The 26,178-nt window shown below is 30.2% G+C and overlaps 1 protein-coding gene across 1 annotated transcript in view; it reads right to left on the bottom strand.

Annotated features, from left to right (window-relative positions):
* LOC136971770 (mitochondrial GTPase 1) overlaps positions 1 to 25,114 on the bottom strand; it is a 38,618-nt gene extending 13,504 nt beyond the window's left edge. Inside the window, exons 1-8 of the mRNA XM_067266263.1 lie at positions 25,106 to 25,114; positions 24,717 to 24,849; positions 20,309 to 20,373; positions 18,482 to 18,676; positions 14,648 to 14,704; positions 7,626 to 7,716; positions 7,487 to 7,548; positions 5,276 to 5,372 (exon numbers count right to left, since the gene is read on the bottom strand). Of these exons, the coding sequence (XP_067122364.1) occupies positions 5,276 to 5,372; positions 7,487 to 7,548; positions 7,626 to 7,716; positions 14,648 to 14,704; positions 18,482 to 18,676; positions 20,309 to 20,373; positions 24,717 to 24,807 (658 nt within the window). The 5' untranslated portion in view covers positions 24,808 to 24,849; positions 25,106 to 25,114. The remainder of the gene's footprint in view (positions 1 to 5,275; positions 5,373 to 7,486; positions 7,549 to 7,625; positions 7,717 to 14,647; positions 14,705 to 18,481; positions 18,677 to 20,308; positions 20,374 to 24,716; positions 24,850 to 25,105) is intronic.
* Between the last annotated feature and the right edge of the window lie 1,064 nt (positions 25,115 to 26,178).

The raw sequence follows: 26,178 nt of genomic DNA, 5'->3' as shown, positions 1-26,178 counted from the left end.
ATTAGTGTGAAGTTTGTTTCAGCTTGTTTGAATAAGTTTATGGATTCTTGGCACTTTTCCACCAAGGACAACAATGGTACTCACAACATTGTTGATTATTTATTGATTTAGCCACATTATTATTTATTGATAACAGTCATTTTGCGTTCAGTTTTAGATGCAAATGAAACCCCCAAACAACCACCAGATTACGTCGAGCTACTTTTCCACAATTAATTACTAAATAATTTGTCACTAGATAGAGGCGTTAGGTACCATCTCTTATTAAATTTAATAATTATAATTAAATTCATAAAAGATGGCACCTAATGTCTCCCTCTATTGACAAATTATTTAGTAATTAATTAAAATATAATCGCAGAAAAGTAGCCCGATATAATTCAGTGATGGTTTAGCTTTACAAATTTATCAGGTTTTGTGAGGTTTGTTTATGTATAAAAACACCCAATGAGTGAGTAAAAAACAACAAAGCATTTTGTATTTCTTTCATAATACTTCACATGATGAATGTCCAAATTTCTCCATGGACCACCAAAATTTCCTCTTGGACCATCAGTGGTCTATGGACTACAGGTCGGCAACCACTGTTATAGAAGGAAATAATGACAACAATATCAAAAAAAAAAAAATTGAAATACAGTGGTTAGAACAACTTTATATGGTAGATTTCTTTAGGTAAGTTCAAAAGTAGTCACATTAAGTGATGGCATGAAGTGGAGTAAGTAAATCAGATTACAATTAGACAAAATTCTGACTTTGTTTTAACATGCTTTTTTTTAATATTAATTTAAAAATATATAAGTTTTAACTAAATGTAAGATTTATTAATTAATATATAATTCATCCAATGTTCTTTGGTAGTTACCAACTTTAACAATGGTTAGCATAATGACATCAATTTAAACTATTGTATTAAGAGCAAATAATGATTTAACCATGCTTGTTTAGAGTGATAACATGCAATCATTATCAGTTATTAAAGGCCATGTATCAAGACTGAGAGCACAAAAAAGAAAGCTTAAAAAGATCTATTTAATTGAGTTAAATAATTACCAAATGTACAAATTTAAGACTGAAACAAGTTTCATATTTGATATTTATCATTTATTAACTCAAAATACAAAAGCAAAGAATGCTAATCAGCATTTTAGGAGTCACTTTTTATTCTGATTAAATGTTTTGAAGACAATTACAAACAACAAAAAGCTTTAAATATTTATTAGCATGTTTTAGGATTTATCTATAAAGTCATTTCTTACTAAGAAAAAAAAGCAAATTTTAATATCCTTAGGAGGTTTAAACAATCATAATCATGTTTCACAAACATCTTTATTAATAACTATATTTTGGGTTTTTTTATGGCAATTCATTTTGAAGATTAAACAATTATCATTTATTAATATTGTCTTTGTCAAAACTGAAAAGTTTCCTACTATAATTTAATTACACGAATATAATCAGCAAGTTAAAAATATAAATAATGTGCTTATTTTACTGTAAACAAAATTTATAAAATATACAAGGTGTTCCCTTCAAATCTCCCTATTTTTGTGGATTAATTTTGGGAAAAGAAATGTTAGTACAGTACTATAGTCGATGGGAATAGTAAGTGCATCTGAAAAGGTTACTTACTATATTATATCGGTACATTTCCACATTCCTGATATGATGCGTATGGAATTCAGTTGGTACTTGATTTCGACCCACGTCTGATTGAGCATGTTAGAAATCACACTGTTAATTGCATCCATGATTCTTGTGTCTGGTACTTTTGGAGTATAATACAATTCTTGACATACCCACAAAGAAAAAATGCAAAGGAGTGATGTCAGGTGATTGGCAAACCAAGAAATGGGATCGTTAATCAGCAAACTAAACTATGTGGCAATAAAGTCTAGATCATCACTACACAGCAGTAGCTGTCCTTTCTAGCATATACATATTAAACTTGAAGTATTGATCAACATACTCTGACAAACTTCATTCACAGAACAGTTTAAAACAATGGAGTTCAAGGGAATACCCTGTATTTTCTTTGAAACACGGTTTTAATCAGGGGTGGGCAAATACTTTAAAGCGCGGGCCAAAATGAAATTTTCAAAATGTCTCCCGGGCCGGAGGACTATACCGCGTATGCTTTGCACAAGCGGATGTTTTGGATGGAGTTTTTTCCCTGCCCAATTTTTTTTTTTTTTTTGACAAAAACACTAAGTATCATTTCAATTTGAATAAAATATGTCACGTAATTTTTAAAGAAATATTATTATAAATAAATGGCTATTAGATAAACCAGTCAATGAAAGATTTTATTTTGTTACTTATTTATGTCTTAACGATACAAATTATTTTATATTGACACATAGTTATTACAATTTAACATTTATATTGCATTTCGTAAATATAATAGTAAATAGAATTCAAAAAAGAAAAGAAAAACATCAAACGTTAAAATAAATATTTAAAGTTAATGCGAAACGTGAAATCTCGAATGTTCATCTGACATTATTTCTTCAAAATTGGGTTCCAAATCACTTGTAGCAATCCTTAATACCGAGTGTAGATTTTCGTCAGTAATTTGTGATCGATATTTATTTTTCGTGGAAACCATTAAAGAAAAAGTTCTTTCACAAATATATGTCGAACCAAATAAAACAAGGTATTTTTGAACATAGTTCAAAAAATGTTTGAAATGTTCGTTATTCAAAGCGCCATAGAAAGCACTCAATTCGTTTGAGTGAAAATTTTCTTTTAGTAAATTATTTGATTGTAAGTCAATTAGTTCTAGTTGAATTTCAACAGGAGCTTCTTGCACATCGAAATTGAAAGGTTGGCTAATTAATGATAAAGGTTTTTCAATAGCTTTGAAATCTTGAAATCTTCTTTGGAATTCAGAATGCAGGTCTTGTGTTATTGCACTATATTTAAAAAAATCTGTATTTTTCAATGATTCTCGCCGTGCTTGCAATGAGGGGAAATGATTTAATAATTTATTATTAAAGTTTTCAGCAAATAAATTGAGTTTTGTCATAAATGCTTTGACGTTTGAGTGCATATTGAAAGCGAATTGGTTTTTCCCTTGTAGATTTATATTTAGTTCATTCAAATATTTTACGATATCTACTGAAAACGAGAAATCGTTTAGCCAAGCCTTATTTTGCAATTCAGGAAAATCATGTAGTTTTTCTTTTATCGACAAGAAGGATACTATTTCATCAAGCAAATATTGAAATCTGTCCAAAACTTTACCAATGCTAAGCCATCTCACTTCAGTGTAATAAGGAATTTCGTAGAAGTCACTTTCAATTTCTTTCAAAAATTCAACAAACTGTCGATGATTTACGGCACGTCCTCGGATAAAATTCACAACTTTGGTCACAACAGTAACGACGTGATTCAATTTCAAAACTTTTCTGCATAGCACTTCTTGATGAATAATGCAGTGCAAAAATAATATATCGTGTTCTGGTTGTAACTCTTTTACTTTGTCGCGAATTCGTTTAAGTAAGCCTACATTTTTCCCTGTTAAACTAGGACAACCATCCGTAGTGACGCTTACTATTTTATTCCAAGTTAAACTTACTTTAACTAAACACTCTTCAACAGCGAGAAAGAAGTCTTCACCAGTAGTTGTATCTTTCATTGGATGCACACTAAGAAGTTCCTCGCTAATTTCACATTTCTTGTTAATGCCGCGAATAAATATTAATAATTGACTTGTATCAGTAATATCGCAGGACTCATCTAAAGCCAGAGAACAATAGGTAAAATCAGCAATTTTTGTTCTTAGCTGGTCAAGTAAGTTTCCTGAAATATTTTCAATCCGTCGTACTATTGTTCTTCTCGAAAGGCTTACATTTTCAAAAATATGTTTCTTTTCAGGACAACATATCTCCGACACTTGTACCATGCATTGTTTAACAAATTCTGCTTCAGAAAACGGCTTACAGAACTTAGCAATTTTGTGTGCGACAACATAACTTGCTTTTGTGGTAGATTTCTCTATATTACTTTGTTTGGTAAAAATATTTTGTTTCTTATTCAAGTTTTTTGCTAAGTTTTCTGCTACAGTTTGAAGTTCTTTTAAAGAAAGTGATGCATATTTTGGATGTTTTGTTGTAAAGTGCCTGTTTAAATTGTATTCTTTGAAAACAGCAATTGTTTCCTGACAAACTAAACAAATTGCTTTCTTATTAATGTTTGTAAAAAGATATTTTACCGTCCAAGCTTCATTGAAGTTTCTGCATTCCAAATCAACTTTTCTTTTTTTAGATTGACTCATTTTACAAAGGTCTACAAATAAATAATTTAATTAATACAATAAAATAAAACCAATGTTTTAAAATTTTACTTACAAAAAGTCCACTTTTTCAATTTTATATTTGCAAACTAATATTAGACTCGAACAAAAAAGAGTATGCGATCAGTGCTAAATCAAAATTAACAATACGCGTGGTGCGACCTGTCGTCCCTCGAAAAGTGAGAGGAGTGCAGCATATGCCGTCCACACATGCATTTCGAACCTAGCGCGATCTCCTTTGTGTTCGACGAAAAAACCGCCCTGAGAGCGATCGTCGCGACATCGTCCACACTAGTGTAGTCAGCCGACCGCCCATTTTATTACGCCTATTATATATACAGTACGCACACTAATAATGTTGATGTCAACAAAATCTCATAAAAGAGTTTAAAAAAATTTGCGTGCGGAATTTTTCAACGGGCCGGATAAAATTAGCAAAAGGGCCGGATCCGGCCCGCGGGCCGGCTTTTGCCCACCCCTGGTTTTAATGATAATTTGTGTATTCTAATTAACAACAATAATAAAAATTAATAGATTTCTCAAAATTGTTATAAAATTATTAAACAAATGCCATCAAAGGTTATTATCAAATTAAATTTCTGATGGCATTTATTGTAAAGTATAAAAAATTATTAATGATGATTATTTCATGTAATGGAATTTGAAAATTAAATTTCTATTAAAATAATAATAATATTATTATTATTATCATCATATTGAAATAAGTTAAAAATTAAGAAAAAATAAATGTTAACGTTAAAGTGATTTTAATTACATTATGTTTTTAATGAGTTATCAATTATTAAATTTTAATTAAAATACTTATTACAACATTTATAATATTAAAAATACTCTCTTAAATTTTCTATTATATTGTGTTATTTTTGAAATCTGAATTTTATGCAACTTCAGAGATCAAATAAAATACAATTCAGGTAAAAATGTAATTTCAATAGTAAGTAAGTAAAGATAATGTACCACATAATGCCAGCCTAAGAGCAACTTCAATGTTTTTAATTGCGGGTATCATAATTCCAGGTGTATCCAATAAAAAAATAAGAGGATCTTCATTGATCTGTAAAAAATGATGAAAAAATATTAATAATTAAAAAATTTTAGAAGAAAAGATCAATCTAAAGTGTGACTAAAAGCCACAATTAATTACTGATTACTGTGCAGAGGGATTTCCAGTTGTGTTTTTAGCAGAGATTGAACCTCCATCCAATCTTTGCTTCCAGAGAAATTAATTAATTTAGATATAATCTGGCTTTTTCCACATTTAAATTAATATATTTTATTACAAATTTTTGACATTTTTACATAATTGCTATAGTTTCATTCGGTTTCAATTTAGGACACTAAACTCTTTACTAAATTTGTTTCAATCAAAATTTTCAAATTACAATTTGTTAAAGATGCTAAAGGCGACTATATTAATTGAGCTTCCACGACAAGCTTAGCTTAAAATATTAAGATATAAGTAAAATATTAAGATGTTTTCACACGCACGTGTTTACACAAATCTATCACCAACAATTCTCTTTTTACCATATTATAACACGCATTTATCAAATTAACAACCTGTTAATTTTAATTTATGCTTTGTATTCCATATATTTTAAATAGATTCATAAAATGTCATTTCAAAATTATTACAAAAAATTGACTTTATTAAAGTATAAATAAACTTAGGCATACATTTAAAATAATATTTTGCTATATTTCTTTAAATTCATTATCATCATAGAGTGATAATTATTTTATAATACAGTTAAATAATCACAGTGTTATATTAACCTGTTTAAAGAAATGTATGAAAATAAAAGTTATTGATATTATTGGGGTTTATCCTTATTAGGGAGAACCCTAAGTTTCATGAATATCAGTTGAAATGATGATCTAAATTTTGGATTTTTGTTTTGTTTATATTATTCTCTTATCTTTAAAGTAAGGATTGTAACGATAGAAATCTGTAAAATTCAAACAGTAATAACTCTTTTATTTACTTTTACTTAAAAGTCTTTAAAAATACATTTAAGAGTTAAATAATTATAACATTTAAGTTTTATTCCATTCCTTTCAAAGTTTGTGTATTGTAGCCAAATCTGGCCACCATTTCTTAGAAAAGGAAGATAATGTTTTTTAAATTTCAGCACAAATATTTTCCTTTTGTCACAAATGACAAACTTTTTAATCCTCACTGGCAAATTGCTTGCCATACTAGATATTTTAAGCCAAACTTTTCAACACTGATTGATGATTGAGATTCTGGAAAAACTCCTCCTTAAAGCATTATATCAAGCGTGAGCCTAGAAGTGTCGAGCAGTCGGTGTCGTGTATGTTTTACTGTCTGAAACCAAACAAGCTTTATTCTTGCAAATTACAGAATACAATTTTCAAGCTCTAGTTTTACTTACCTTCCTTTGTTTTTTAGTCACTCTAGTAAGTATTTTTTGTTTTTTATATGCTCTCATACTTGTACACTGCTTAGCCCTTTGAACCATTGTTTGATTAGTTTTGCCATTTTTTTTGCAATAACTCTTGTACTGCAATTTTTGGAAATGACTGATTATTTTTCTGGTTGAGTTGTGAGCTGTAATTATTTTCTACTGGAACCTGGCTTCCAAGAAATGGACAAATGTCTTATGATACCAATTTAACACTCCAGCCACTCCATTTTGGGAAACTTGTAGCTCTTTTGCTATGAAATGTCTTGGTTTTTATGGATTTTTCAGCCATTTGTCAACAATTGTTTTTCCAGTCTATTTCATTCATTGTTTAAAGCAATAGCATAGTTACTTTAATAAAACTGATAACAAAATTCTATGTTAACTATTTGAAATTGTTGCTTTGGCAACAAACAGAATTATAAATAATAAACAAAATAAGCCAATACATCACCAACTGCCGTAAATAATCGGGCTAACTTTTGGATATATACGATTAAAAATTATAAATAAATAAATTTGGCACTTGAGGTAGGCGTTAGGCGCCATCTCTTATTAAAATTAATAATTATAATAATTTAAATAATTTAGATTAAACTGGAAGAAATGGCTTAATGTTATCGGGTTTAGTGAGTGTTTATTTTGTAATAAACAAAATAGTTAACATTTTTTGAATTTTATAGACTTCTATATAAAATTTCAAGAAAATATTACTAATTGATTCTGCACTATTTATATTTACTTTTATCTTCTCCAGGACTGAACGTGTGATTCCAGGCGTGGATCCAACAGCTGTTGCTTTGTCTTAAAAAAAAAAAAAAATCTTTTGTTATGATTATTGTTTAAATAATGATTTAAATCATAATATGGTATACCATTACCTTTATGTAAATATCTGTTTCTGAGAGCATTTATTACTGAAGATTTACCAACATTTGGAATTCCAATAATCATTATGGTATAATTACTTTTCTGATAAATAAAAATATTTTCAATCAATAAAAATTAATAATTATTCAATTGTTTGAAGAATCAACTAATTTAAATTTTTAAGAAACGAGTTTTAAAATTCATTATTATTTCATTAAAGAAGCAGAACGGAAACAATAGAGAGGTTGAGGCCGAAGTTTTAAATGCGAAAACGTGTACGTCGGACGTTCGGTGCCGCTTTCCTGTAAGCCTAGCAGTTTGACAATGGTGTTTGGATAGTCAGTGGAATCATGCTCGACATTCCAAACACCATTGTCAAACTTCTAGGCTTACAGGAAAGCGGTGCCAAACATCCGACGTACACGTTTTCGCGTTTAAAACTTCGGCCTCAACCTTGCTAATATAAACTAAAAAAAATTGTAGTAGAATGCATTATAAATCATTGTTCTAAATCAAAATGCAATTATAAATCATTAATACAGTTTGAGCAAATAAAAAAAAACAAAAAACTAATTTTATAATTCTCAAAAATAGCAATTTAAATAAATTAAAAAATTATTGTAAAGCTCATTTTTAGATTTTAATTGTTTAACATTAAAACAATCATTTACAAATTATATTCAGAAAAAGACAGAGAGCAAATAGGATAAAAGTATATACTGTATAATACATTCAACATGCTGTATTACTCATTGATGGGAGATACTTATTTCATAAAATTATATTTATTTGCCTAAAGAGTATATCTGCAGAGAATTGTTTGTTACAGATTCATAATATTCCTATTAATGGGTGGAATAGTTTCTAGATAAACTTATTGAATAACCTCTTGTTATACAACATTTCGTGTTTCTTTATCAGGGGCACAAATGAACAGAGATTTGCAGCTACTAACGTGTGAGCATGCAACATACAGTTGGCCATGTGAAAAGCAACTGCATTCGAGGTCAAGTCCTGCAACTCTCAGGCTTTGGCTTCGTGACTTGTTAACGATCATTGCAAAGCATAGACCGACTGGAAATCGTAGGCATTTAAATTTGAATGGGTAGTTTGTCAGGATTAATGGTATGCTATTAAATGATTATCTTTCCTTGAATTTTGAATGTTGGCATGAAATTTCTTTCAAGTATTTCAGTATTGGTATGGCACCACATCTTGTCATTTGAAAGACACTATTGTAAACCCTAATGTTCTTTAAGAAATGTTTAGTGTCAGGATGAGTCCCATTTAATAGTGATAGAAGCGGTCTGGAGGAGCAAGAACAATATCCAGTTTAACTCTGCCAGAAGAGCAGCACATCCCGTGATTCATTCTTCCATTTTAGAGCACTGCAATTCCCACATACTTTATCCATACACTCAATATTAGCTGATGATGGCTATAATCTAGAATATCTGAAAGAGTATCATAAAAGAAGACACTTCGAACCTATTTGTGCCAAGGAATCAAAGTACTCCTTGTAAGCTCAGAAGCATTCTCAGAGACTTGAAGTGGCTTGCCTTTCTCTCTGAAAACTAAGCCTAGCCTGTCTCGAAGATGGGTTCTCTGAATCTCTAGACAGTCTTATCTGTTTACTTTTACTGAAGATTGGCCAAGGTTTTGTCATTTCTGAGAATGCATGATCTTCACTCACACAAATAAATAAAACTCATGCAAATACAGTTAGGCCTCACAAATACAATATGTAATGGTTCAAAAAAACCTGCATATATTTACATGTACTGCATAATGATGTTACTTTTTTAATGCCTCAAAGATTTTGCTAATTAACTAATTATTTTTTAATGTCAGTTCTTCAGATATAATAGTAAACTTCAATAATACACCTTTCTTATAGATATTCCATTGACAGGAAGTATTAATTTGTGTGTCACCATCTAGTGAAGAGAGAGACAAATAGATAGACAGAAATCTGTTACAGTTTAATTTAATTAATGTAGATTTTGAGATGATGTGTATCTATAAACCTTCTCCTGAACTGACAGATTCAAAATATGAAGTTTGGTTAAAATATGTTCAGGAGTTTTCCCTTGATGCAGCAACAAATATCTTAACTGATACAGTTTTATTTATATAGATATACAGATTTTATCTCATCATGGGCATATGCAAAAAATTTTCCAGGGGGGAAAAGTTTAGAGATAAATTGAGCCCTTCTCACCAATTTATCATAATCGATTAAAAGTAAATTTTACAGGAGAAGAATTTTTTAATTATCTTCTCTTGCACATTAACTATGAAGTAAATTTGTTGTGTATAATATTTTTATAGGCTATTTTAACTAATAAAAATACTTTCACTTACAATTTTAAAGTACAATGCTATATTTTGGTGGTTATGATTTTTTCACTACTATTACTACAGGCCCAGAAAGACTATAGTGGCATACGTGTTGCACCCTTACAATAAAAATTATAGACAATGAAAATAATGGAAGTGACTGTTTTAAGAAATTTACTTTCTTTTAATGAAATACTTATAAAATTGAACACAATAAAAAGTTATTTGAGAAACAAAAAAAAAAGAACTTAATCTTTAAATGATTAGATAAAAATTAAATTAAATTTCTCAATAAAGAACATTTTTCCTTATTACTATTAGTTTCAATTAACTTATCAGACTATAATGAGCTGTAGACACACATTAATACACTGGTAACACTCATTCTATATTTGAATTATCTTGAATCATCGCTTTCAGCTAGTACATTAAAACAATTTCTTACAGAATTACTGGAATGTATACTTCACACTAGAGAATCACAAAGGTGCTTATACTGATCTATTACAAATAAAGGACTTAATTGTATTGTGAACAGAACCAACTGGCATTATGGTGTGTCCAGGTAACAAATAAATTATCATAATATTTATAATGTGAGTGACATTTTTTAGGTAATGTATTAACACAGCCAACATGGGTCTATTATGATTTTGTCAGGCACAGATATCACAAAAAAGGTTTGCAGCATTACATGTTTTTTTTCTGATCCACAATAGTCAAATATTTAAATATAACAGAGCAGATTTCATTACATCCTTGTTTGCCATCACTTTCACACCACAAAAGAAATAACCAGATCTAGTGCAACTTTCATAAAAACTTTTTTGTAATATGCCTATTTTCTTGAATAATACAGTTACACTATTACCATGACGTGTATTTAAAACTGTTTGAAAGTCAAAACCTGCACATAAAAAGGAAGAATTGGTTTTACTTTTGGCTTGATCTTCTAGAAACATTTCTTTTGATTTGTTTTTAATGTGGTTCTCTCCTGTCTGTTTTAAAGCAATCATCTGTTCTCTCTTGGCACGGTTATATTTTTCACACAATGTACAGGTACATTAATCTTTTTTTGCGTAAGTGAAAGCCAAGATGAAAATCATTATTAAAAATACTGCAAAATATTTTTTAGGATATTATAGACATCTGTAGATTCTTTTCTTGTGAATGTTGAACATAAAATCTGTATAAACATTAATAAAATAGATACAGAATTCTTGGGAAAGATAAAGCTTATTACGTGTATTCCGACAGTAATGAAAAGGGACTGCAGATCCCTTTTCATTACTGTCGGATGTTCAATAAAAGCTATTTCAAGTAAAACTATGTTCAATAAAAGATTTCAAGAGTACAACTTTGGTCTCATCAGATTTATTGTGAGGCTCATGTTTCATTTTATTATTCGATGTTTAAAAATCTTGAATTTGCCACTGTATACCTCAGGGTCATTTGAGATATATCAAGAGTTTTGAGTAAAAATTGTTGATAAACTTTAATATTTTTTTCCTTGATAATTTATGAAGTAATCATAAGAAACCTGTAAAACATTACCGTGGCCCTTTTTCTTCCGATATTTTTAGGTTTTATACACAAAAATAACCAATCTTTTCATCTCTTGCTGTTACCCATACCCCAATAATATTCATGTGTAATCAAGTGATCATTTTCTGTTAGTTTAGCAGCACAACCATTTCCGTTTCTTTTGTTTAAACAAAGGTTAAACGCTTAACACGTTTTCTTGCAGTGGTCCAATGCTCTTCCTTCTTTTTTAGTTTCTTTTGGCCTTGCTTTCCTTCACAAGTTTCTTCTTCAACTTGTGTTGAATAGCCTGACTCTGTACTTAAAGACTGCAGACAATAAGAATCTTCAGAATCTACATAACTGGAACTACAAAGAAAGATATGTGTTTGATTTGAAAAAGAGTTAGCTAATCTAAGAAATTGTGATGAAGTTATCTAGTTTTTTTAACGTTGGATATGATATTTCTATCATATAAACAATTTATCATAAAAAATATAAACAAAATTTACAATAAAATTCTCTCCTTCCTAATTTTTTAAAGGTCCATCACAGTGTTACAATAATTTTGTGACATGATTTGAAATGCATAACAACATTGTTTGAGATAAAAAAAAATTGTTGGTTACGATAAATTGGGTAGGCTCGAAATAATTATATCAACAAATTTGTATTTAATTACTTAATTTTTTTTGAGGATTTTTTTTCAAGTAGATTATAGATTACAATATTGTATCAATACAAAATGATAGACAAAGCATCCTGTGGTTGAGGGTGTAAGGTGACATATCTCAATCACTTTTACAATTATAATTTGTGAAAGTTTTTACTTGATCCAAGGGAAGAGCAACTGCCTGTTTGTCCTCCTCTGCATATGTTCATGTATCTCATTCAAGTAAATTACAGTAGAGCATCGATTATCCGACCCCTGATTAACCGACTTATTGATTAACCGACTGCGTTCTAGTCGGCAAATTCAAGTGTCCGCTAGTGATGTGGCGCTACAATATTTGGTTGTCTTGGCTACTTTAATATTATTTTTGTTAAATTTTTGCATGTTTTAGCTGGCAGCACTGGCTCGACCATGAAAGGGAGGCTAGTATTTAAACCAGGCCTAATACACTATACTAATAATGTATTTTTTCATACTTTTCGGTTATCCGACCAACCCCAGTCCCCAATTAAGTCGGATAATCGATGCTCTACTGTACCAAAATATCACAAAGCACTCAGCAAAATATATATATTCATACACTTAACACCTTATTCTTGCCGAGAAAATTTATTCAAAACAAACGTTTTCAGCCTGATTCACAGGCCATCTTCAGGTTTAGAATACATTTGAACTAAAATTCTATCATTGGAACACAAAATTCAAATTCAAAATTAATAAGATACATTTAAACAAAAATTAAATAGACAACATAAATACCAATAAACTAAAACACAAAATATATAAACATGCAAGAAACGAATATATAAGTATTAATAAATGCAATACTAAGACATTCAATAAAACAGTTATAACTATTGGTTAGAGCCCTTATTAAAGTTCCTAACCATGAACTTCCACGCAGAGGGTAGACTTTCTGCGTCCCTCGCATTTAGACAGCCTTCTTGTAATCTACTCCTATAAATCTGTAACTTTTCTGCCGTCAATGCCAAAGATGGAGAAGATAAAGTGTTTATGATGGTCGCCTCATTCCATTTAACTATAGCTCCTGGCGCTTGCGCCATTTGGGACAAAATTGTTGTATTAGACCTCTTTCTGATGTTATAACTATGCTCCTTGATTCTAAGCCCTAAACTTCTAGTGGTTACTCCAATGTAGTCTTTTTTAACGCCCAATTGCATGTTCTCATATGGAATTTTATAAACTCCTGCTTTCTCTTCTGATTTTATACCATCCTTATCATTCCTGAGGATTTTGTATAAATTATACAAAATCCTCAGGAATGATAAGGATGGTATAAAATCAGAAGAGAAAGCAGGAGTTTATAAAATTCCATATGAGAACATGCAATTGGGCGTTAAAAAAGACTACATTGGAGTAACCACTAGAAGTTTAGGGCTTAGAATCAAGGAGCATAGTTATAACATCAGAAAGAGGTCTAATACAACAATTTTGTCCCAAATGGCGCAAGCGCCAGGAGCTATAGTTAAATGGAATGAGGCGACCATCATAAACACTTTATCTTCTCCATCTTTGGCATTGACGGCAGAAAAGTTACAGATTTATAGGAGTAGATTACAAGAAGGCTGTCTAAATGCGAGGGACGCAGAAAGTCTACCCTCTGCGTGGAAGTTCATGGTTAGGAACTTTAATAAGGGCTCTAACCAATAGTTATAACTGTTTTATTGAATGTCTTAGTATTGCATTTATTAATACTTATATATTCGTTTCTTGCATGTTTATATATTTTGTGTTTTAGTTTATTGGTATTTATGTTGTCTATTTAATTTTTGTTTAAATGTATCTTATTAATTTTGAATTTGAATTTTGTGTTCCAATGATAGAATTTTAGTTCAAATGTATTCTAAACCTGAAGATGGCCTGTGAATCAGGCTGAAAACGTTTGTTTTGAATAAATTTTCTCGGCAAGAATAAGGTGTTAAGTGTATGAATATAGCTCTACTGTACTTCGATTACTCACCAATTAGCAAATTTATCTTTCTCAATTGCTAATATGACTAGTGTCATAGTGTCATTTACTTTTATATTATCTGTTTTGTCCTCTTTTAAGTCTATTTAAAATTTCATATAGTACAGTCTAAACAATAGCACTTCTTGTCATTATGTTTTTAATACTTCAATTGATGATACTGTCAATCTTATATTTCTTAAATATTATCATAAAAGTTGATATCACTATAAAGAAGTGTTTTAAATAATTTTGTTTGAATGAATTTTTCTGTCATGGAAGAATTATGGTGGATCATTAATTAAATCAGAATTATGTGCATCTTGTAGAATAAAAGATTTCTTGATACTGCATTAAGTTTTTGAATGTAAAAATACAGGTATTAATAATAAAAATCATGCTGGACAATCAAGAAAAATGCAGTGTTTGAATGATGTTCAATAAAAATTGTTCTGTAGTATTTATTTTTAAATTACTTTAGTGGATAAATAAGATTATTCCTTAACATTATTAAAACTTAAAACACTTACCTTTAATTGATGCGAATTATCATAATTTTTAACTAAATCAATCACTTTAGGAATTATCTGTAAGAGAAAAAAGTTAATATATTTATATTTTTATAATAATAGTAAACTTAAGTTAAAAAATACTTTCATAAAGGGTCTTCTATAATGAATGCTATCATTTTAAATTATTGTAATTATGTTAATTATAATCTGAAAAGTATGCAATGTTCACCAATCAATAGAGTATCTGTCAGGGTTTCATTTTCCATTTGCATTTGAACATCTTGTTCTCTACTATTTCTAGAAAGTGCCATAGCTAAAAATGGCAACCCTGCAACAGAGAAAGTATTTTGCATTTTGTGAAGATGAAAACTTATCCTGGAAGTCAGAATCACTCATCATTGTGCTACATGAGTAATCTGCAGGAGCTGCAGAATACTGTTGTGGAGCTACAGTGGCTGTAGAATTTGGCTACTGTGGAGTAATGACAACAGATATGAATAAATGTGTATCAGTTGGATGTGTGCCATGTGACAACAAGGTGCACACATTGAGAAATAATAATGGGCAAATGTGAAACTTGAACAGTTTTCCAATGTTTTAACTAGTGATGGGACAGTTGATTAGAATTGGACAAAACTGGACATTTTCCGGGTACCGGAATTGAACCAAGAAAAATCTCGTCACAATTTCCAATTCTTAAAAATGATTCAAAAATTAATTATTTGTTTCACTTGAAAATGAAAAATTTTTAAAATTACAATATTAACAATTAAATATTAGTTTATTGGAAACTTTCATGTCGACAAAGCAGAGAGTACACGATGCCTCCCATACACAATGTGATGTCAGTCACACCATGCTCTAACTGTCTCCATTTTAGGGGAGATAGGGTGACTTTAGCATTGCCATCTGGTCGGTTTGACTGGCAATCTGTATTCTGTATCTGTATAAGCTTATACTGGTTGTAACAGAAAGGTGTGTAAAAAATCTGAGAGATTGTAGAGCGGTTAATTTCAAGTCAAAAACTCTAGAGCTATATTTTTATTTAAAGCATCCATTTTCAGTTATAAGCTATTTTAAAAATGTGACATCACTTCGTTTTTAGCAAAACGCCAACTCACTTAAGAAAATATTTGTTGATAACGCACATTAATTTGATATTTGTTACGTATTATCTGGAATTTTAAACATTTTATATTCAAAGATGTTCTAAGAACATTTTCAAAAATGCAAATTTTGGCTAACTTTGGAACTTACCACCAGCCTGAAGCAAATGTATAAAGTCAAGTCATGTATTGTTACAAAAAAGACTCAAAATCCAAGTAACAAATTAATAAAATTACAGATAATAAGTAATGAATATCAAACTAACATGCAATTATCAACAAATGTCATACATCAGTCGGTGTTTTGCTAAACAGGAAGTCGCATTACATTTTAAAAATCGTTTATAACTCAAAATGAATTTTGTAAAAGCATATGTATCCACATATAAATGGAGAATTTTTACATTTCTTTCAAAAGGTTGATTATGGATTTCCCAATCATCTTCCATTCTTCAGCTTGATGTTTATTACCGCTAATTAATGAATGTACCATGCTTGTAACGTAAATCAATAATTTTTCCAAACTAAAATAAACTTTAGAACATACTGTATTCAAAAGAATCAGAATTGCAGTTGGGAATTTTATCAGAATCAGGTATTTTTGGCAGAATAAGAATTGAGAGAAATTTTGGTATCGTCCTATCACTAGTTTTAACATACATTACAATGTTGTCAGATAATTATTAACATAACTAAAATAATTTAAAATGGTAGCATTTTTTGGAAGGCCCTGTATATGTTGTATTTTAATTAATGAATGAATAATGATCTCATTTGGTACAAAGATAAAGTTAATAAACACAAATACCTATATATTAGGAACATATTCTTGAAGAATTTATTTGGAAACAAATTAAATTTACCTGCTTTTGAAATATACTGTATTGGCTTAAATATTAGTTGGTATTTTACTAGTTTTAAAGGGGCTAAAAGAAAAGGTGTATGGAGTTAATTGTTGCACCAAATTTTATCATCAATTTGTTTAATGATGCTAAATGTCATCCAAGTTATGACCCGCCATGCCAAACACTTGGCATGCTATATTAATGTTACTAACTACTAATTAAATGTCAAGTAATTTGGCCTAAAGGTAGATATCTCTTGATAAATTTAATTTTTAATAATTAATTAAACTAATTATTAAAATATTAATTTAATTATTGAAACAACTCCAAACATTCATTCATCAATAAATCATAAACAGACAACCCAATCTCAGTTTAATGTCAATATTACTGCAGTATTTATTCAAGCTGATATACCACTCTTCAAACTACAACATCCTGCTCTAAAAACTTCCAATAAATCCATCCATTGTATAATTCAACATTCACAAAAATTGGAAAAAAAAATTATAGGAATTCCATATATATAGTGTTAAACAAAACAATGAATGAACTAAACAGGTTTGTTCTTAACATTCTAGTTGCATCACTCAATAGAAATAGAGTCAGACCAATGTTTGAAACTCCACTACTTTCTGAAGAAAAGTAACTTGACAATAGTCATGTAGGTCTTCAATAGTATTACAGTAAGTCTGTGACCAACTATTGCTTATAACAAAGCAGTGGCGTAGCCTGGGTGTCAGCCGCCTGGGGCGGAAGAAAATTTCGCCAACCCCTTATTTAGGTATCTCAATTTAAAAGACTAAAATATACAGTAATTCTAAAGAACTTTCCAGCAAGAACAATCATCATTATTATGTATTGTACAGGTTCAAATTTTCACAAGATATTATTATTATTTATTGTGAAATTTTGCTGCCGCCTAAAAGTGCCACCCCCGCTACGCCACTGTGACAAAGTGTGACTTGTAACGCATGAGGCAAGTTTCATGTTTCTTGCATTTTCAGAGCTCAGGGCCTTGTATCAGAATTTGAAACATATCACTTGTAGAGTTCATGCATTATCAGAATCTGTGAAAATTAGAAATGAATATCTAACAGATTTCAAGATCTTACTAAAGTGTCCTTCATGGATACAGATGTACCAAGAATTCACCAATCTTTCATTGCTTCCAACACCAGTAGTGTCATGGGTTATTTCTATAACTTTTCTCTGTGAAAACTTTGATCAAACTTTAACTTTTCCAAATGGTTTAAGTGAAGATTCTAAAGCCATTTCAAATGTAGAGGAACTGTCAGCTAGCAGTGACCTCCATGAAAAATTGTTCTTAGTTCATACTTATAAGTTCCCAATGGAAGCTGTAACTAAACTTAAAGAGCAAGGTTTAGGAGAAGAAGAGTGATAAATCATTATGAATAAAGTTAAGACCACTTGGAAGGGTTTGTAAAAGTTGATGGCAACTCTGAACAAATATCTTGATTTTGAGAGTCCTCACAAAAAGTGAGCTCCCATACATACTACTCACTAAATTAGCTCCTCTCATACCAGCAGATTTAGACAGATGCTTTTCATTACATAAGCATCTTTTTGGGAGACAGGAAGATGAATTTTATCATGCAATCAATCAAGAAACAATATCATTTAATATACCAATAAGTTTCTGATGTAAGTTTAGTGATATGCTAAAAGTAATGAACATGAAAATGTTATTTCACTAATATTCAATTTAAATCTCATCCTACTTTAGTTTAAATAATGCAGAAATGTACCAGGACGTGAAGTAATTAAATAAACATGCACCTTTTCCAGTACCTTTTTAGCAATTTTTTGCACCTAAAATTCTCTCCTTAAAACATATGAAAATCTTTAAGTATGTTTAATAAAAATAAAGAAAAACTTACTCTCTTAATTCCTTCATCATGCTGATTTTTACAATTAGTAAAAATAACATTGTTTACATTTTCAGTTTTAAATTTTTCCAAAATCTGTGATTTATAAGATAATTCTGAAAGATCCATTTTGTTTAATATCAGAATATGAGGCTTTATTGCTGTCAATAAATTATGAAAATTGTAATTTCTTCCACTGAAAGGAATGTTAAATAGTTAAGAAATATTAATTCCAACAAAACTTTATTTAATAATATTAAATTATTCTTTTATTAGGGCTGAGACTTATTCACAAATAATGTGACACTCTATTCGAATACAATCACACAAAGAGTGAAGCTACTAACTGAAATAAACCAACTACAAATTTTTTTAATTACTGTCAGTTTGACAAACTGATAGCAATAAAAAAACTAGTAGTTAGTAGCTTCACTCCTTCAGTGATTGTATCCGAACAGAGTGCCACATTATTTGTGAGTATACTCAACCTTAATAACAGGTATGTATGGACTTTGATACTCATTAAAGGAATATATTTTTTTCTTAATTCAATTGATCCATTTTTTCAATGACATGACCAGACAACTGTTTCCCCGAAAATAAGACAGTGTCTTATATTAATTTTTGCTCCCAAAGATGCACTAGGTCTTATTTTTTACACGGTATGGTGGCTTCTGGCCACCAGGGGAGCTCACTACAGCACAGCAGGGACAGAAAACAGTATGGCAGCAGGCTATGACAGCATACAGTATGACAGCATACTATCAAACAGAGGGCCTCTTGATGCCTAGCCTGCACATTTACAAGTGACGGCCATGTAAGGAACATCAGGGTTGGTGGTAGGTGACAGTCTTCATGTCCTGCATGCAGCTGCTCTGCAACGGAGGTGAAGGTAGGGGATAATGGCGGCAGGCTAAAAAGAATCACAGCTGCATGCTCTGATGGTCTGTTTGGTGGGCATGCTTCTAAACGAAAACTTTGCTATGTCTTACTTTCCGGGGAGGCCTGATATTTAGCAATTCAGCAAAACCTTTATTAAGTCTTATTTTCATAGGATGTCTTATTTTCGGGGAAACACGGTATCTGAATTGAAACAGTTTTTCTTCTTGTAGTTTCTATTTTATTTTTAATTTTTACACTTTTATGATTTCTATTATAGTAAAACAAGTGCTATTTAAATCTCTACAACAAAATATGATTTCCCTTCTTTCATTATATAATATATACCAAAATGTGACTTTCTCAAGAATAATTGTCTAGTAGAACTGCGTAGAGGGTTGTTTGATAGTATGGAGCTGGTATAGAATTTTCTAAAATATCATTTGCTTTAATGAATATTTTAAAAAATCTCTAAACCATTGGATATTTTGAATAGCCAATGGTTTAGAAATCCAAGAAGTTCATTGCATTTATTAAAATTAATATTCAAAATAGAGTATATTGTAACACATTTTATGTATTAAATATTCATTGGTTGAGATCATACAAAATAAAGTTCTCACTGCAAAAATATGTTCCATTTGCATAATACGCTTGAATGAACAGACCTTCTACAGCGAACATTGTTAACAGTTACTTGTTAATGACTTTTGTTAGGCCCCTGTCAACCATAACCACACCCATGAATAAGTCAGCCTGTAAACACTGCTACATCATGCATTTGCTATTGTATATATTAAGGCAATCGATTAACTAACTGAACACGATTGATCAGTACATAAAAATTGACCGTTTAGTCACCACTGGCATATATTATATCATTTTTTTTAAATACTTAAATTAAGAAATCAAATTATAAATGCATGTTTTTTAATTATATAATAAATTAACAAAGGATATTCTAGCGTCATGCACTTCAAGAATACAGTCAACATTCTTCAATTTCTGTTGCATTTTTCGTATTCCTATTAAATGAAAAAATTATTAATTTAAATATCATTATATTTTTAAAAGTAAATATCTAGAAATAATATCATTAAAATATTTTATAAAAATGAATTTAATGATAATAAATTAGAACTATTTGATTTAAACTGTTTTTTAGAAATAATAGCACACATATATAAAATGATTCTCTTTATTTGACATTAATTATATATAACAGGAGTTGCTAACCTTTATTCTGAGAAGGGCCATACAAGCCATAAAAAAGTCTGGGGATAGTTATGAAGCATATAATCAAACATTAAGGTGTTTTTTATTTCTGAACAATAATGGACATAAATCAATGTAAAATCTGCAACTGTTTTTTCAAAAGAATGTATCAAAATTGTATATAAATTGTGACACCCAATATTAAATCCATAAATATTCATTGGACGGTGATTTTTATTTTATATACAGTAAAATCTGTGTAAACCATAAATTCACAATTCCAAATATTTTTTCTGGTTGACAGGTTTTACTATTTTTTATTTTAAATCTATAAACTACACTAGATAAATGTCACACAGGTTTCATCATTTTTTTAGTAGTAAAATCACTTTTATATATGTAACAACATTTTATTACTATGCTAATCCAGATTAATCCAAGTGATTTCAAAGATAGGAATATTTAAATGCAAAAATTGAGAGCTATTTGATTGCAAAAAGTTCTCATAGCTCTTTGTGCTAGATATTTGAGTACTTTTCTGATGCAATCCTTATGAACTCATATGATAGTGAACAAGCCAGTTCAATCACCAAAACCTAGCATCTTGCTCTTCTGTTAGAAATTCTACTTGCATTACAATAATGCAAAGATCAGGGCTGGTTTTGGTAGGTATGCAGTGCATGCTTGCATGCGGGCGGCTATATTCCTGGTTTAGCTGATAGTGCACTTTAAAAAATAAAATTCAAATGTAATTTAATATTATTTTAATATAGTGGTCGACAATGAAATAGACTGATGATACAGTTGTGCAATTTATGGATACAAATAACTAGCTTTATTTATTTTAGTGTCTTATGATTAAGTTTAAAGTTACACTTATATAACTCATTGTAAATGGTTGCATTAAATAATATTGATATAAATATAAGTTTTATGTTTATGCTTAATTTTCACTGTGAATGGGCCTTTATTCCTGTTCCATTAATCTTAAGGCAATACTTACACAATTGTTTTAATTGTCAATGGAACCGAAAGAAAATTTAAATAAAGAAAAGATGCACATGGACATTATTAATTTAAATATTTAAATTAATTTTCATATACACATATTTAGTATATAAATACAATATACATATAAGAAAAATTTCTTTCAATTAATTTCATCATAATTTGCATATTCTACTTTATGGTCACACTAAAATATAACCTTGAACAATGGTGCCTCATATCTACGGAGCTGCTTGATTTAATTAACATCAAAATAAAAATATATCAAATATTTTTATAGATTTTTTTATCCCTGTCAACTATATGAAACTGTTATAAAACATACCAGTACTCTCATGAGTTGAATTAAGTTATGAATTTACTCACGATTAGCATTAAAAGAGGTGGCTAAATATCTGTAGCACGCAGGCAGTTAACATTCAAAAACCGCCCCTGACAAAGATCAAGTTATTTTGTGGTCTGGCATCTTGAGGAATTTTAATACTGTTATTAAATATTTACTTCATTCTCTGTAACTATCAACTTATAACTTATAGTATGTACATAATCAATTTATATAAAGCAATAGAAACAGACAATAAATAAATTAGCAATATAAAATGGTTTACTGACCCAAAAACCAGCAGAAATAGTAAAACTCACATTAGCATACATTTTTCTCTATATTAAATGGACATCTTCAGGTTTTTAACATTCTAAATCCAAACTGCATGAGATGGAATGCTTTGATTTGAAATACAGAAACTCATTTATTGATGAGGTTTGACTTTAGAATATTAAAAGCATGATGTCCATTTGATATGGGGAGATAAAATTTGATAATGTGAGTTTTACCATTTCTGCTGATTTGTTGTTTTTGGAATGATAGTTTATTTAAGTTTGACTTCTTTTTTGCAATTGTTATTTGTTTATTAATATAAAATGGTTTGAATAACTCCATCTAGAACAATTGCACTTAAAGATTAAATACTTGGCTGGCACTGGATCTGAAGCCAGTACAAGTGCCATGATCAGGATCCTTGCTCCAAAACCCTGGTTCTAGAAATCTCGAGTCTAATAGGATTTGGGTCTCCCTGTCCCAGGCTTATATATGTTGAACTTTGCAAGACATTTGCCATATATCATTCTACTATGACTTGAATTGCTTATTCGATACATTACAAATATTTAGTTATTCAATTAATAATTTATTATAAAGCATATATTAAAAAGAAGAAAATAAGGCATTAGTTCCATAAGCCATGCAAGTTTTTAAGTTTTAATACCGTGTATGTTACAACCAATGTTAACCATTTTCTCACAATATAGCAGTAGCATGCAGTGACATTTAATGATAAGGAAGCTGTGCAAACCCTGGATAGAATCATTGGAAGCGTTATATGATATTTTGGTGTGTAGCATCCTTGAGCTAAACCGTGTGAGGTTGGTGCTCTGTAAAGTGCATGTGCCAATGCCTGTAATCTGGATGCTTTACGATTAAAATATTTTTGCCATGGAAGCTGTCTCTTATTTGACAATACAGCACTTTCATTCGGAATATGCATATATGAATTAAGGTTGCCATTGTTTATTCGAATATAATCATTTTTTTCACATGTAGATAAGAAATTTGTAATAAGATACATAATGCGATTATAATAAAATATTAATTTCAATTAATTCAAAGTACGTTAAAATATGAAAATAATCGTGCATTATGTATTTATATTTCAGAAAATACAAGGGAAGCAATGCTTCCACTTCCGTGGATTGCACGCTACTACAATATAGTTATATAATATGGGTATTATTATAAGTTAAGTTTTATATTTATGAAAACGAAATTTTTGTTTGTTTTTTTGGGATGCTTATAGGATTTCTTCCAAATAAAGAAAAATAATTTTCAACTGTTTTATTTCAAGTGTACTTATATACAACATCTACTGTATAGGTGCATTTTTTTTTATGCAGTGCTTGAGAAGCACTTTACAGCTAATACTCTGAAACCCATTTCTAAATGGCCAATGCTGCTTGTAACGTTATTTCACTACATTTTCACCGCATAAAAAATGCACTCTATGTATCTAAAAGTAGTTAGTCTAATTACCAACTTAAAACACAAAATAATAAACAATCAAAATGATACTTTAAACTATAAGAAATATCGACTTTGCTTGGCAAGAATTAACTGATAAATGCATGAATGGAGTGTGGAAGAAGTTATGGCTAAAGGTATCCAAGAATTCTCATCGAGAAGAGCCTATTGCTGCATTGTTAGGTTGACAAAATTGTCAACTTAATTGATACAGAAGATGTAAACAAGCAGGATATTGGGGAGTTACTGCAGGTTTCTGGTGAGCCTTACCATGTTCTCGAAGGTTGTCGTTGGTAAGACTCTTACCAACGATGGCCTTCAAAAACTGGCAGAACAAGGAATTCGTGTAAAACTGGAAAATAGAGATTCTGAAGACAAAGAACCCAAAAAATTTCTCTACAGATTTCCTTAGTAAAAGTTTGGTAATGATAACCGAAATCATTGATCAAATTGTACCAAATGATCCAGATTTTGATAGGATGCCAAAGCAAAGGAGGCGTTTTGAATGCGATCTCCTGCTATCGACATTTGCTTAAGGAAAGAAAAAGAAAGCAACCAACGAAACTACACGACTTCACCACAAAAAACAAGAATTTCAGAAGAGCCAGGACCTTCATCACAAAAAATTAACTTTACATTTCTGTGTGCATATGTTTATGTATTATTTAACACATATTATTATGCAAAAATTTATATAAAAATGACTTAAAATTATAATAAAATTTGCTTATTTTTTGGTCGCACATTTCCTATCCCTATTTACTCTATGTTAAAATGGTCTCGTTTAACGTTTTGCTTAGTGCTTTATCATCTAGGAATGCATCCCCCACGTTAAGCAGTATTACTGTACTTATAACTAAGATTAGGACATCCAGATACTAAAAATCATATATATAGTTGTAAAAATAATAGCTTACATGAGTTTTAGTGCCTAGAAGTTCTAGCTGTGATTAATAAAGTCAAAATATAATAAATATGCTAATTTATTAAAAAACAAAACATTAAAAATTCCATTATACATAAAAACAATGAGTGTATTTGAATTGTTTGGGTATAATATAAATTATATACCTGTACTCATATGTCCTGGATACCAATTAACTGTCTCTTTAATGGGATAAACAAACTTCTCACGAAAATTGAACACGTGTTTATATGCCATTTCCTTTATTTTTCGAAATTTATATCCTCTGATAATTGCTTTCTGTAAGTAAACAGAAAAGTATCGTTAATAAGTTATTTTTAGGCCAATGTCTATATATTTAATTATAAATAAATTGCCTTAAAGTAACTTTTACTCATTAATATAACGTGAAAAAAGAAATAAATATAAATAACTTCAATAACAGCTACGTATTTTAAATATATTTAATCATGTAGTTGCTATTTTATCAATTTTTCTAATATTTTCGCTATTACAAAGAATAAAAATTGAAATGAAAATAAATTAAAAAACTCACACATGCCGCTCGAAATTGTTTACACCTAATAGGCAGATGGCAGCGTCTTAAGCGGTTATGAAATGAACTAAAATATAAGCTCAATTTAAAAAATAAAATTGTTTAAAACTAACCATAAAATTATTTATAATAATTTTATAAATATCTAAAGAAAGTGAAGAATACTTTCATTGGACGTTTAGGAATATTTAATAGTATTTATTAAATGGCCGAGCGGTTAAGGTGGCAGTCTACCGTTCTGGGGACCCGGGTGATCCGACTGGATATGTCGGCTCCTGTCTTTCACCATTTGGCCGCCCCATTGTGGGCCTGGTCGAATTGCTAAAAAAGGTCCTCTTGGTGCTCATGGTGCGGAAAGAGTAAAAAGAAAATACTCTAAGACAGGGGTGGCCAACTTTTGTGCACATAAGATCTACTTTTTATCGTAAAAATGTGTCGCGATCGACTTGTTGTCACAGGCATAGTCTAAGTGGGGAGGGGGAAGTGTGAAGTACATGCTATGTTTATACACTGTTTCAGTACGAAGTGCACTCACTGCTTACGAGTCGAGTCATAACTGCATGCATACAGTTGCATTCGGTTACAAATATAATACATTAAGTCAAGACATTGCTAGCGATCGACCAAAATTGGCTTGGCGATCGACCGGTCGATCGCGATCGACTTGTTGGCCACCCCTGCTCTAAGAAATACGGTTTGAATCTTGTGAGGAACAAGACTCGTAATATTCGAAACGGACCACTTCCCAAAAAATTCCTGAGGGTTTTTGACATGTTCAGATTCGTTTTTAGGTATCTCAGAGCGGCAATATCCTCATTGACAGATTACCGCGTAGGCATTGCATATCACACCAAACTGAACCAAACCAAAGCAAAGCACTGTACAAGAAATGTTAGAGGAAGAACTAAAAAAATTCCTTACAATTACAAAAATAAAAAAAATTACATTATTAAATTCAGACTATAAAGCTTCAAAAGTTAAATTTGTTTCTGAAAAATTGCTCTATAAATAAATAACAGCTTTGGATCCGAACAGTCGGAAGGCCAATCCATTATGCCCGGTGCAAGCTGGTC

The sequence above is a fragment of the Centruroides vittatus genome, unplaced genomic scaffold (assembly GCF_030686945.1).
Source record: "Centruroides vittatus isolate TY-2023 unplaced genomic scaffold, ASM3068694v2 contig_272, whole genome shotgun sequence".
In the NCBI taxonomy this organism is placed as follows: domain Eukaryota; kingdom Metazoa; phylum Arthropoda; class Arachnida; order Scorpiones; family Buthidae; genus Centruroides; species Centruroides vittatus.
Note: the sequence above shows the minus strand (reverse complement) of the source record. Positions and strands in the feature narration are given on the sequence as shown.